The sequence below is a fragment of the Lissotriton helveticus genome, chromosome 5_1 (genome assembly GCF_964261635.1).
Source record: "Lissotriton helveticus chromosome 5_1, aLisHel1.1, whole genome shotgun sequence".
NCBI lineage: Eukaryota > Metazoa > Chordata > Amphibia > Caudata > Salamandridae > Lissotriton > Lissotriton helveticus.
The window spans coordinates 867,908,893-867,923,059 of record NC_136065.1 but is presented as its reverse complement, the minus strand read 5'-3'; the positions used below and the strand labels follow the sequence as shown (position 1 = coordinate 867,923,059).

Below are 14,167 nucleotides of genomic sequence, written 5' to 3'. Positions count from 1 at the left end.
AAGGTAAGTGCTTGATCTAGCTGTATCCCCAAATTTTTCACCACTGTCTTGGGCATAGGGTGTGGGCCTAGGTCTGTCGGCCACCAGTCTGGTGCCCACAGAAGGGGTGCCTCTCCAAAGAGCATAATTTCTTTTTTCCCTACATTGTACTGGAGTAAATTATACCTCATCCAGTGTGATATTGCTCTCATTCCATTGGAGAAGGCCGCCCGAACTTCTGGAGTGAGTTTGTTGAATGGGAAGAGTAGTTGGGTATCATCAGCATATGATATGGGGATGAACCCGTGTGATCTCAGGAGATTGGCCAAGGGAGCAACGTAGATATTAAATAATGTAGGGCTCAAGCAAGAGCCCTGGGGAACTCCCTTGGACAATTTAGTGGGGGTCGCTCTATGGGGTCCTAGATTAACAACCTGAGACCGATCGGATAGAAAGCGCTTCAACCATTGTAAGGCCGTTTTTCTTATTCCGACCTCTTCCAATCTTTGGGCCAAGATGTTATGGGAGAATGTGTCGAATGCTGCGGACAGGTCCAATAGCACCAGAATCATAGAGGAACCATTATCTAGAGTCATCCTGATGTTGTCTGTGACCGCTAGTAATGCTGATTCGGTGCTGTAATTGGGCCTGAAACCGGACTGGGAAGGGTCTAAACATCCAGTTTGTTCGACAAAATTGGAGAGGTGGTGGTTTACATCTTTTTCCAGGAGCTTGCTGGTAAACGGAAGGAGCGAGATAGGGCGGAGATTAGAGAATTCCGTCCAAGGAAGTTTGGTATTCTTGCGAATCGGCCTGACCTGGGCGGTTTTCCACTCCAATGGTACATGCCCTTCTTTTAGGGAGAGGTTGATCAGACTCATCATGGGGGAAGACAGATTTTTGGCCAGGGCAGGGAGGATCTTTGCAGGAATACGATCGGTAGGAGAACTGGATTTAATTTTATTATTCAATAATTCAACCTCCATTAATGAGATAGTAGGGAAGCTCTCTAGTGTCTGAGTATCGGTAGGGTTAGGCCGGTATATCATCATTTGGGTTCCCGGTATATCTCCTGCTCCAGTAATTTTTCATAAATGAGCTCTATCTTTTGAGCTAAATAGAGGGCTGTTTCTCTACATAGAAGTTGAGTGGGAGCCTCTATGCTGTCGCACACTTTGGGGTTTACAAAAGGTTGGATAATTTGATATAGAGTTTTGGAAGAATTGTCGGCCCTGGCTAACTGAGAGGTTATATATGATTCACGTGATGTTTTTATATTTTTGTGATAACTAGATAGGGCGGACTGAAATAGAACCTTATCATCATATTTATGGGAGAGGTGCCCAAGCCTCTCCAGCTTCCTACATAGTTGTTTTTGAGCTCGCAATTGGCTAGAGAACCAAGCTGCCTGAGGTCTATTAGGAGGGCTAGGTACATTTTTCAGAGGTGCAATGTAATCAATGGCTGTGGAGACAGCAGAATTAAATTTGAGCAAGGCTTTTTCGACATTATCTGATGCCAGGATCTCTGGTCTCTGAAATACATCATGAAAGTTCTCCTCTGTAACTTTCTTCCACTGTCTACGGAAGGAATATGCCTTTGGTTTGGTAATTTCTAAATCAATGGAATCGGAAATGTCAAATTCAATGACACAATGGTCCGACCAGGTCAGTTGTTGAGTGGCTTCGCAATGGATCATCAAGGTGTTAGAAAAAATAATATCTAAGGTATGTCCGGCTTTGTCGGTTGGGCCTTCATTGTGCTTGGATAGACCTAGCATAGATAGGTCAGTCCGGAGTGTCTGTGCATCTGAATTAGAAGAGCATTCGCTGTGAACATTAAAATCTCCCAAGAGTAGGAAGTTTCTGCACAAATTTACATAGGGGACTAGCAGTTCGACTAGTTGCAGAGAAAAGACGGCAAGGGGTCCTGGGGGCCGGTAGACTAGTGCTCCTTTCCAGCTAGCTTGTAGGGAGGATTCAATTCTAAAGACTATCATTTCCATACTAGCATCCTCACGCTGCTCCAGAATAGAGATCTGAATTCCTTCTCTAATTACAATGGCGATCCCCCCCCCGTTTTTAGATGTTCTATCTAATCTCATCATCCTGTATCCTTCCGAAATTCCTAGTTCAATGGCAGGTATGCTGTGAGGTTTAAGCCATGTCTCTGTAAAGAAACCCAATTCAGGTTGGACCGAGGATAGTAGGTCCCATACCTCTATGGCATGTTTAGGCATGGATCTAATATTGCGTAGGAGGCTTTTCCCTCCCTTCCGTAAGGGTTGAGTGGGATTGGTGATATCATGGTCAGCAAAGGGGAGACTTGCCTGAAAACGACAGGCCCGTCAGGCAAAAGGGCCTTCTGTGTATGGCCAGGATTCCCGCTGACATCCCGAAAGGGGATTAGTTTGTAGATTAATTAGCTGTAATTTGGTATAGCATGTACGCTTAGCGGGGTCCCGGTTTAAGAGTGGTAGACCAGGGTCCCTGGCACCTGGCGGCGTCCTGGCGTGGACGGGTGCAGACGGGCTTGCCTTTGGCGCGCCTTCGGCGTGCCGCTGGCGCGCCCGCTGCGCGCTCCGCCTTGCATCCTCCTTTATGCAGGACTGCTGGTGGGAACTAGACCGCCAACCCGTCTCTCCGGAAGTGTCCTCCCTCCACACAAATGGGAATGAAGCCCGCGGTGGACCGGGGAGTCGGACCGGAAATGGAAAAGGCGAGGAGTGCAGGTATGTGTAACCAACTGTCTTGTTCAGTGCAATATTAAAAACAGTGGGATATTAAAAGCATATCATATCATAATCACAATACACATATCAAGTATTATTATTGTTACTATTAATATTATTGATATTATTAGCAGCAAGTTAATCATTTATGGAGCCAATTCCCTCAAGACTCAATTCATCAATATCACCTCGATGAACAATACTTATTTCATCAACCTTCCAAAGTGAATTGCCAAAGCTAGTGCGATAAGAATTGAACATCCAATCCATAGATTGAACAAAGTTATATGTAGGACCACCTTGAACCTTTCTGTGCATATAAAACAGAGAACTCATAGCTCTATTAATGAATTGTTATACAACTTCTCCTCTCTGCTGCCATATGCATAGATGAAACTGGTATGAGTTTTGTGTAGCAAATATCCATTGTCCTGATCTGCAGAAGATGTGTAATGAAGATGTGCAGCCCCTGGCAAATATGCTAGAAATGTGTGCCTTGTACAAAGGTCCTATACTGATTTAAACGTGTTGTACAGGTTATTCTGTCCGATGTAGCTATCTCTGCACTAAACATAAACAACCAGAAATGCAGCAAAATAATGCTTTTGACTGAATGAGTAAAACAAATATAATACAGATACAATATTATAGTTTAGGTTGGAAAAGTCATGTTTTAGTATTTTTCCCAACTAAAGCGAGGGGTTAATTGCATATACTTATTGCAAAAAAAATCCAAAAGTTAGCTGCCATGTAGTTAAAGGTTCTGCCTCCCTGTCTAGCCAACCTAGCCTTAAGAATGTTAACAAGCTAGAAAGCTTCTTAGCAACGTTTTCATGCAGGTATGAATCTTGTGAATTCATGATTTATAAAGTTTGGAAATTTGGCATGAAGGGTGTTTTGGACAACTCATAAAGATTTGAACATGATACACGTGGTAAAAGGAAGCCAGTAGTGTGAGGCTAGAGAAGGAGGAATAGAATTAAATCTGGAAATTTTGAGGATCAATCTTGTTTCAGCATTTTGGACTATTTGAAGAATGTTTAGCCTATGCTGAAAAGGCCTAGATAAAGATAGTGGGCAAAGACAAGCCTTCGTGATATACGGGCTCGCACAATTGCTTTACATGCTAGAATTGGTATCTGAGGAACGATTTTATGGAGAGATGTAAACAGTGCAAAACAGGTTCCTGCCATGTTACTGATATAGTTTTCAAATGGCAAAGTGTCATCAAACATCCCTCCTAGGATTCTAGCTGCCTGAGTGGTAGGCAGAAGGGCTTCCATTCCACCAAGTACATGGAGATTTATTGGTTGTCAATGTTTAGAACCCAGATCCCCTGGAAACAGAAATTATGTTTGTTCCAGTCATGAAAGGTAAAACAAAATTATTTACCCCCAGAAAATTCCAAGTGGGAGGCACATCAATCAAGTAGAGCTCTCTTATATTTGCTCTATAGATTACTTTCTTCAACAGTTTGTGGGAGTTTAAGGCACAGAACTGTCTGTCAAACTGAAGCAAAACTATTCAGGTTAACAATATTTTCCAACTTTGGCCCTTTGACAAGCCTATATCTAAATATGTGTGATGGGGTTGTATGTGGGTCATTGTCCCATAACATTTGTTGCTAAAAATGTGATTAAGATTAAGAGTTCTTGCATGTGTTATCCTTACGTTACTCTCTATCTCATATTCTTCTTCATCGCCAACTTTCCCTCAGTAATTCATCACCTCTTCGGGCATTTTATTCTTCTTTGTACCACATGAATCTCTTCTTTTATTTCTCGTAATTTTTATTTTTTCATCACCATCTCTCAATTGAGACTGCTCCCTTTCTTTATTTCTATGTTGTATTCAGTAGAACCTTTTATTTTCACTAATGATAATAACCAGTTTTATAGCACATATGCTACAGGTGCCTGCACAATTCATTATTTATGCTTAAAGGAAAGCAGGGTGTTAGCTGTAGAGCTATTTACACGTATCTCCCATCCTTCTACCCCCCTCACGTGCAATCTATCCTCATCTACTTCTTGTCCAGTTTGCCACCTTCACTTTCCTTAATTAGGATTAGAATACATGGAATAATACAGTAGTTAATGCCCACAGCCTAAACTTTCTGATTGACTGAGTCGGTCCACATCAAGATGAAATATTAGTCACCATTGTCATTACTCACAGGCATGACCTGCTGATCTGTGGTTGAATGCTGAGTCCACTGAGCTTCATTACTGATGTCAATCATTGCTCTTTGTCTGACTTTAATTTAATAAAATACAAAGCGCAAGTATTTCACAGAGCATTTTTTCAATGCATTTTGAGATCCCTAACACCAAAATAAATTTGACAAGTTTGACTAAATTTGTAAATGTTGACAGTGAACTGTTTATTTTCAGAATACACCTTCAGGAAGCAGCATTTTCAAAATCCAAGCAGTGGACAGAGACACAGGTTCTGGAGGAAGCATCACATATTTCCTGCAGGTATGTTTTGAACACTAATTCCTATTATCTAAGATATTTAAGATCTGTAATCTACCTTCTTTCATAAACAAAGTTTTCAATGATTTCATTTTGTCACTGTTAGTGGGTTCTTGCATCTATGGGACCTAATATCAAAGGTGTGTATGCATCTGCAGATCTTCTCACATGTATATCCACACCAACAACTACACTTATTTGTATATCGCCTCATGAATGGAGTTCACCATTGTCATTTGTAGATTTACACTTAGATGTAGGTAAATGAGTTTCAAACCCCCTTAAATGAAGGGATTGTTACTCCTTTAATTGAAATTATTCATGTAACTTTATTTGTGTTTGTGAGGATCTCAGCCTCTTAGACAGAAATCTCCCTAAGAGGAAAGAATAAGCAAATTCATTTTACATGATAAAAATGAAGATTGTTTCTTGTTTAAATGATAAATGTGAAAACGTATTCCTGATGCTCTTATTCATGGAGGAGCATCACAGTAACAAGGGAGAACACATATGCACTAAAATGTAACATATTATCACATCTTAGTAAAAAAAATAGTTTTGTATTCATTTATACACTTCATAATTACTTTTAATTAAATTAAATGTTAATTTCACTCCACCCCTTACAGTATCAGTTACAATCTTGGATGCAATCTATGTATTATTTTATTTGTGATTTAAACAATTTAAGAATAAGTTATCATTTACAATATGTTTTAATAAAATGTTACATGTATACTAAAAATGAACATTTATTTTAATTTTAAAAATGTATAATAATGAACGTAAACATAATTTAAAGAGTAATTCTTTTAATTGAGCATGTAATTTATTGTAATTTATTTAATATGTTTCCTTAAGTGTTAGTGTTATTGCTTGCCTCCATTCATTTTTGTGGAAGTGTGTTGCAGTACTAGTGGTGGTTGGCCATGTGAGTGTTTACTGCAGAGCTGGGATACATTTGAGTCTCCTTGTCCGTACACTACTGTGGTAGATTTAAATGTTTATTTTGTGAATTGCTGTTGTTGAATTCTCCTGTGGGTGTGTGTTTGTGTTGTATGTACAGACCCCTCCTCCAATTTTCCTTAATCCCATCCATTTAGGAGTAAATATTCCCATTTTTCAACCACTCCCCCATTGTACCGCCCATGTTTATCACTAAATCCTTTACCTATTTGTGTGGAGATCTCAGCCACTGGAGTGGAGAACTCAGTACAGAAAAGATAAAGGAGGTGGAAGTGGAGATCTTTGGCTAGATTGTGATTGCATTTTGAACAATTACTAGTTTATGCACTTTTCTGAATTTTGCCCTATGTATTCTTTCTCTCATACCATGCTGTAACATCATTGGTGCTTTCAATAGACTTTGCCTGAAGAACAAGTTCTGAAAATGATTGCCAAACTAACTTCTCCTAGTAGGCAACACAAGTACTAAGTACTAATGTGCTGACTGTGTATTCTAAATAGATTTTGTTGTTAATTAAATTTAAGTTTAAATTGAAAGAAAACAAGTTGAGAAAATGTATGATTGTCTCTTGGCTTTGGTATTTGTGCAGTGAGCATGAGGAGTTTGAAAAATCTATTTACTGTGGACTGGATTTACAAAGGTTGCAGGATATAGGACAGAAAATACCTTCTTAGGCTTAAAGCGATTGGAGTACAATTCTGACTTTTTGGATTTCCAGCAAGAATTCTATGTGTATTCCTGGAAATTTATGACTGTCAAAAGTACTCGGATAGGTAAACATTTTTTAATATACAATTTTCAACAAGTGAACATTTCAGGATGTGGAATTGTAGCGTTAAAATACATTTGTACTTGAATATTTCTTTCATATTATGAAAAATATTTCCCCTTTGTTGAAATCCCTTCCTCTACAACCACCATGCATTTTGGGGGTGTTCTGTCACAATATCCACATTGTAAGTGATTTATGGTACCCCTTGACATGAGGATCTTTAAGTGCATTCAATGTGAGAATGCACATTCAAATTGTTGGCGAACTCCTACAACTTTGCTAGTTTGGTGTGTGTTCACCTGATTGAACAACATGGAAACACCCACACACTTGCCAATAAGGATATTCCTCCTTACTGGCAGGATTTTTGTGTGAACAAATCATGTTTTGTGTGGGAACAACCCAGCATTCTCTATCTGTTAACCAACCAGGAATGTTTTTTGCCTTTGGCTTACAAATAACATTTTGAATCGGGCTTATTTATGTGTAAATTCAGAAGCCTAATAATTAAATTCAGTAGTTTTGGCTTTTATATATTGAACATTTATGGTGTTGCACTAATGACATTTTAGAGTGAGCCCACAAAAACTGTAGTTCTAGGATTATTAGTGGAGATCAACTCCATATCTATAAAAGCTGTAGGAGTTCTATGACAATGAAGGGCCCGACTCATAACAGTTTTTGCTCAGATAAAGTCAATCAAAGGCCCTAATTAGTAGTATCGATGCTATTTATACCTTTGGGTTTGTTATTTATCGAGTTTAATAAATAGCACCTATTATGAGTTTCCAGCCATGTTTACCAAGAATGCACCAGTGGGGTGGAAAGATTTCCTTCTTTTCCTTCTTTCTTCTGTAACTTTGAATGGTTTCAGAAAACATGGAGGGCTTCATATACAAAATCCTTTTATGATTTTAAGGCCTACAATTCACAAAATTGTACGGTTTGCAACTGCAAAAGGGCTTTTGTTTGTGTCCAAACGCCTTTTTATGAGTCAAAAATGATTTCCAAATCTCAAACAGGAGGGAGAGGGAAAGGGGCACCTCCCTCCTATTTCTAATCTAGAAAGTACTATATGAAAGGTTTGCAACAACATTTGTGATTGCAAATCATTGATGTGTTATCAAACCAAGTTAGAGTGCTAAATGATTTGAAAATTGGAATGGGTTTACTTGGGAACCTTTCTCTTTTTAGAATGATGTTGGCAGCCTGTGAGCAGTCATCCCCAGTGTTCCAGGGGACTTCTGCCTGCCCCACCTGCTCTAAAATGACAAAGAAAATGTAAGCAGCACTTGCCTCTGTAAGCACAACCGTTCGTTTTTTATACAACTTAGTTTGGAATGCAGTCACAGAGATGGTGGCCTGCTGTCTCTTGTAGACCATCACCCTTATTATAACCCTTATGTTTGCAGCCAGTCACAGTGAGTCCCAACCTGTGGCCTTCGTAATGAATATTAATTAGGCAGGCCGTCCTGTGACCCCCTGCGATTGGATATTTTGGAAACAGACCTACTAGTACATAGTACGTTCTCAAAAAGTACACAATGTGTGACCACTTGTTGCTAATGAAATAATAGTGCATCACACCCGGAATTTCTATTTTGTTAAGTTTTAATTTATTGAGAAATCCTGAACAGTATTTTATAATGACATACAAAATAACAAAGAATAAATAGATTATAAAGTGTACAATTGAACTATTGAAAAAGATATAGATTATATTGAATTTATGCTGTAAAAAACTATTGAAATGCATTAAGGGGGTCAGGGAGTAGGAGGGATAGAATCAAGAGAAAATGTTATCTGAGCAATATAAATAAAAAGAACCCACAAAACAGTAGACATATTCAAAGGAGAAATCAAACATTGGATATATGCATTTATAAATCTATAGAAAAGTATCACAAAAAAGACAACAAGATTAGTTCAAGGCGTTTTTGGCACTTCAGCAGAAACATAGAGGTCGATTAGGATGGCGGCGAATCCGCATCCTCCGGGCCGGTGGAAGCCACCGCCGGCCCGGAGGATGCGGATTCACCGCTGCGGTCCCTGTGAACACCACCCGCCAGATCAGGATGGCGGTAGGATCAGCGGCGGACGGCAGGTCCATCCGCCGCTGATCCGCGGGGTGTAGGCTGCTATTTGGTGGCGGTGTCTGCAAGACACAGCCAGCCAAATTAGGAAGCATGTGTAAACATGCTTTTCCGCGGCGGTTTTTCCGCCGTGGAAAAGCATGTGGACCTTTGCTTCTGGTGGACCCTTGCGGGCCTCCAGGGTGAAGGGGGGGGTGAGGGTGCACATGGAGGGTAGCTATGGTACCCCCCTGCATGTGCATGCAAATGCAATGCATGCATTTTTAAAATTTTGACGCTATATACATCGCATATATATACACAAATCACAAGCTGCACAATCAATTTGACTCAAAAAGGCATACATTAATTCTATCTGCCTTTTTTTTGGAATTGAGGGCATAAATGAATTATGTCAATTCCAAAAACAAGGCAGATAGAATTAATGTATGCCTTTTTTATTCAAATTGATGAATTGTTTTTTTGAAATCAGGATTGGGTTCATGGTAGTATTTATGCACTTGATAAACTGTTGTGCAGCTTGTGATATGTGTATATATATGTGATGTATATAGCGTCAAAAATATTTTTTCAATTTGTCATACCTTTTCTACATATGTTGTTGTAGAATAATCGTTTATGTATGTGGAGTTATTCATGTTGTACAGTGTCTGAGTATATTGATGTCTAAATATGGAATGTTAAATTGTACAGTGTGCTTCTCTGAAAAAAGAGATCATCCACAGAATAATTTTGCTGAAAAAGAAAAAATTAATTGATGGGTAAAATAAATAACCTAAACCGCTAAAAGTATATAGTGTGGTTTCTCAAAAATTGAATTAGTAGCATTCCAGGTATATCTAGCTTACTTACTATTTAAAGGCCCTTCCTGAGTCCTGTCACTTGCGCCAAACCCCCATTTGGTGTTCGCCTTATGGCTAAGGGCAGGGAGAGACATGATTAGTCTCTAGCCTCTGATGAAAACAAACAGCATTCCACCAAGATTTGAAAGTGACATTTTGAGCTTGTTTCCAATTAGATGTTATTAAGAGAAAAGAAACATCCAATAATAAATCAACTAATTTATGACCTTGAGTTAACTGAGACCAATGAGGATCTAGACTTCCCAAGAAAATTGCTGGTAAGGAACAAGGGAAAAGCACATTTTACAATCTAGTCAATTTGATGCCATACCAGCCTCCAAACTGGAGAATAGAAGAATACTCAAACAACATGTTTTAAATCTGCATTTGTAAAAGTTCAGGACTAGCTAGATGAACTTTAATCAATAGAAAATAAGTTTAAAGTATTATTATTATGCGTTCTTATATAGCGCTCGATTACCCATAGGCATCTCGGCGCTTGCCTTGGGAACCCGTCCTGGTTTTTCCCTGTGAGATACCCATACTGGGCATCCCCAAGGTGAAAGCCAGGCATCCCGCTGCGGGAGGGCCGTAGTGGAGATCAAGCAAGCTAATGCCCAGAGCTGCAGAGTGTGAACCCGTGATTCGAGTAGGCACCGAAACGAGAATTATCGAGTCCGTGGATATTTTGGGCTCAAGACCCTGCCGCGTCGGGAATTGAACCCTGGTCCCGGGTCTGACCTCTGCTTTAGGGTCTACCTCCTCTAACCAGTGAGCCACACTTCTCCACTAATGATAGTAACAAATAAACAATGATAAACAAAATACAAAGTTTGTAAATTGTTTGCATCCTGTGTAGTTCTATGAAGTTTAAGCCAAATGTTATAACACACAGCAATTGGCCAATATTTCAGTACGTCTGTTTCTCATATCAACTCTTTGATTTAATTCTGTCATAAGTAGTATTTAGCAGTTTATACTTATTAGATGCTGAGGTATTGGAAGCTAACAGTGGAAAAAATGTACCAGATTTAGGGAAGGGTGGAGATGTTTGGAGTAATTTTGAGATATAATCAGTTAAGGAGGTGTGGAAGAGTTTATGTTGTCTAAATTTAGAAGGTAAGTAAAATATAGTTTGGAGATAAAGAAAAGATAGAAATCTGATTGTTATTGAAAACCTGCTGTAACCAACACGATCCTCTTTCTCTCCAAATTGTTCAATATATAGAACGATTTTTAATCCAAATCTGTCTATTATATCAAATGGGTTGTTGTTGAAGAGAAGCAACCGCACAATAGGTAGCAGAGAAGAGAGGAGTCAAAATTTTACAAGAATGGGCAATGACTGGAGTATGTGTTTTGAAGTATTTGCTGTAAAAGCCACAGTTTTATTAAAATTAAAAGGGAAAATAAGAGACTTTTCTATCAGTATCCATAAAGGATCATGAGCGCGAGGGGGAGCAGTCCTGAGTGAAAATGCATAGTGATACTGCTTGAAATTTAAGAATCCCCTCAAATGTATCTTTTTTTTTTTAAGTTGCTAGAGCTATATGGGGTGATTTGCCTTTCCAAAGAAACGTAGACAAAAATGAGTCTGTTCTTTTAAAATATTAATCAGGTATATGAAGTGGATTCATAGAAATGATGTTGAGTATCATGGCAGTAAGCGTAATTTTGATAGAGTCCATCCTACCCCCACCAAGAAAGAAAGAGTGGGTGCCACCGTATAAGTATATCAGTTAAAACCTTTGTACTATGATCAAAGTTTAATTTGGTTGTGTCTTTAATTGTCTGTGTAAACCATATTCTGAGATATTTTATTTTTATAAGCTGCCAAGTGAAATAGTAATGAGCAAAGAGCTATTATGTAAAACATTTAAGGGAAATATTCCAGATTTATCAGCATTCAGCTGGTATCCTGGTAATTTCAAAAAATAGAAACTTGCTTGAGGAATGGAGGAAGGGTTGTGGTGGGTTTAGAACAATATAAAAGGATGCCATCGGCATTGACTGACATTTTGATTTGCTGTTCTCCAACTTGAAATTCTGAAATGTTTGGGAGTTGTTGGATTTTGGTTAAAAAGGATTCAAGTGAATAATGAACAAAAGGGTGATAAAAGATAACCTTGACATACTCCTCTAAGCAAAGGAAAATAATCAATGTCCCAACTAATCCTGTCAAAGGCTTTTTCTGCATCCAAAGCAATAGCACCCAGAGGACAATCCAATGCGAATGCCTTACCCAATATATTGAATTAGACAGGAGCATTATTGGATACCAATCGGTCTCTGACAAGACCAGACTGTTCTGAGCCCATGAGATCTGGTAGAATAAGATAAATGCATATTGCTAAAACTTTAGTGAACATGTTTTCATTAGTACTAACTAAAGAAATAGGATAGTAATTTTTACATTGTAAATGATCCCTATTTTTTTGGGATAAAACAAATAATTGCTTCCTGGAAAGTGTCTTGAGAGGCACCATTTTTGATGAAAAAAAGTACACAAAAGTAAAAGGTTAGGGAGGAGGAGTTTTGCAAAATGACTGTAAAATACAATGATGAATCCATCAGGTTCAGGTGATTTCCCCCGTTGCATTGTAGAGAATCTATGTGTAATTTCTAATAAAGAGATACCTACACCCAATGGTTCAAAATCATTATTTTGGGATTGGGGGATGCACTAGAGTGAAAATAATTGGTAAAATCTAATTGAGAAGGTTGTGTATGTGGGGATTGTTGAGTAAAAAGAAAAGAGTGACAAATTAATTTAGAATATCTTTGTCCTTAAAGAGAACAGCCCCCTTCTTTATTTAATATTCGGTGTCAGTTCTACCTTTTTTGACTTTTAAATAATTCACAAGTAATTTCGCCATCCAATTTTGGTCACCATTAAAGGTATGTTGAGCCAAGAGTTTACTGAAAGAGAGATAATCTAGTCAAGATTTTGAATGATGAGGTGCTGAATAGAATGTATATTTCTGAAGATCCAGGTGACATAGTCTCCAAATATCAACTAAGGATTTGCGCTGAATGGCCAATCGAAATGTTGTATGCATTTTATTTGGGAGGAATTTGACTTTAGAGTGTCTATCTAATTTGGGATCACAAACTTGATTACAATCACCACCAAATGTAATATAATCGTAATCACATTGAAGAAGTTTGTTGTAGATAGTACTCCAGATCAGAAACTGGGCCATAAACTTTGAAAATTGTAATTGGTTTGTTATTAATAGCAGCTTAACAATAATCTATCTACGGTCAGTCATGTTCCCAGGTTTGAGGTTCTGAAAATTCTGGACTCGAGAATTAAAACTTCGTCGAAATATGACGAATTTGGTATCAAAAGACCGAGAATGACGAGTACATCATGTACATGTATTTTCGGCGTGTTCGAGTGACGATTTCACCTCGAAATCGTCATTTACATTCTGAGCCCTTGGCTCCCATTTATATGTTGCCCTTTACATAGGCCTTAATCCAGTTGAATTTTTATTCCACAAGGACACATACTCCTTAATCGACTTTTCCCTGACCTCAGTACAAGTTGGAACCATTGCCCCAGGCCGAACTCGTTAGGTCAGTTCCCTCCCAGTGGCCGAGCAAGATAGCATCTAGGCTCAACAAACCATAAAACAATTTCAGCGCGCACACCTGCCAAATCTCGCTCACATCTATCTCCACTCCTTTGCTTCACTTACTTTATGGTGGGGAGGTGCCCGTTTTTATTAGGGGTCCAGTGTTATCTGATGAAATGTTGGGCCATGCCAAATGATTTGTTGTAGGCAGCACGAAGTGAAATATGGACATGTCATCATGACTCTGCTTTCTTTTTGTCTTAAAAGTATGTTAACAATTTACTTTACAACCAAGAATGTTTTGCCATAGGCCCAACAATGTGTATAAGAAGAGAAGCCTGACTTTGTAAAAGTGTGCAGTCTCCTGAGAACATACCTGTATTGTACTTCTAGGACACCTGTTACCTTGGTTGCAGCCAATAAACTAATCTTTGACTTCACCTAGAAGACTCCGAGTTTCTGTAGGTCTGGATCAGGAAGAACCCGAGGTCTCTGGGTGTTGATCCCCTGGCACCGCTGGGTTACCGGTTCTGTGCCGGTTCTTAAAAACCCAGTACCTCAGTTGGCGCCCAACGTTTGGGGCGATTCCAGTGGTACCAGTCAGCCTGAAGATCATGAGGAGCTTCGTGTGGAAATTCCGGAGGACGGCCAACCACCTCATCGACCCCTGCATGTCGACGTGGTCCGAAGGTCTTTGCTGCGAGGTTCCCCGCTTCCCGACGGCT

General features: G+C 39.1%; 1 protein-coding gene across 1 annotated transcript in view; it reads left to right on the top strand.

Moving 5' to 3' along the window:
- Window positions 1-14,167, top strand: part of CDHR1 (cadherin related family member 1) — a 563,177-nt gene that overhangs the window by 235,736 nt on the left and 313,274 nt on the right. Inside the window, exon 6 of the mRNA XM_078641125.1 lies at window positions 5,104-5,190. Within this exon, the coding sequence (XP_078497251.1) occupies window positions 5,104-5,190 (87 nt within the window). The remainder of the gene's footprint in view (window positions 1-5,103; window positions 5,191-14,167) is intronic.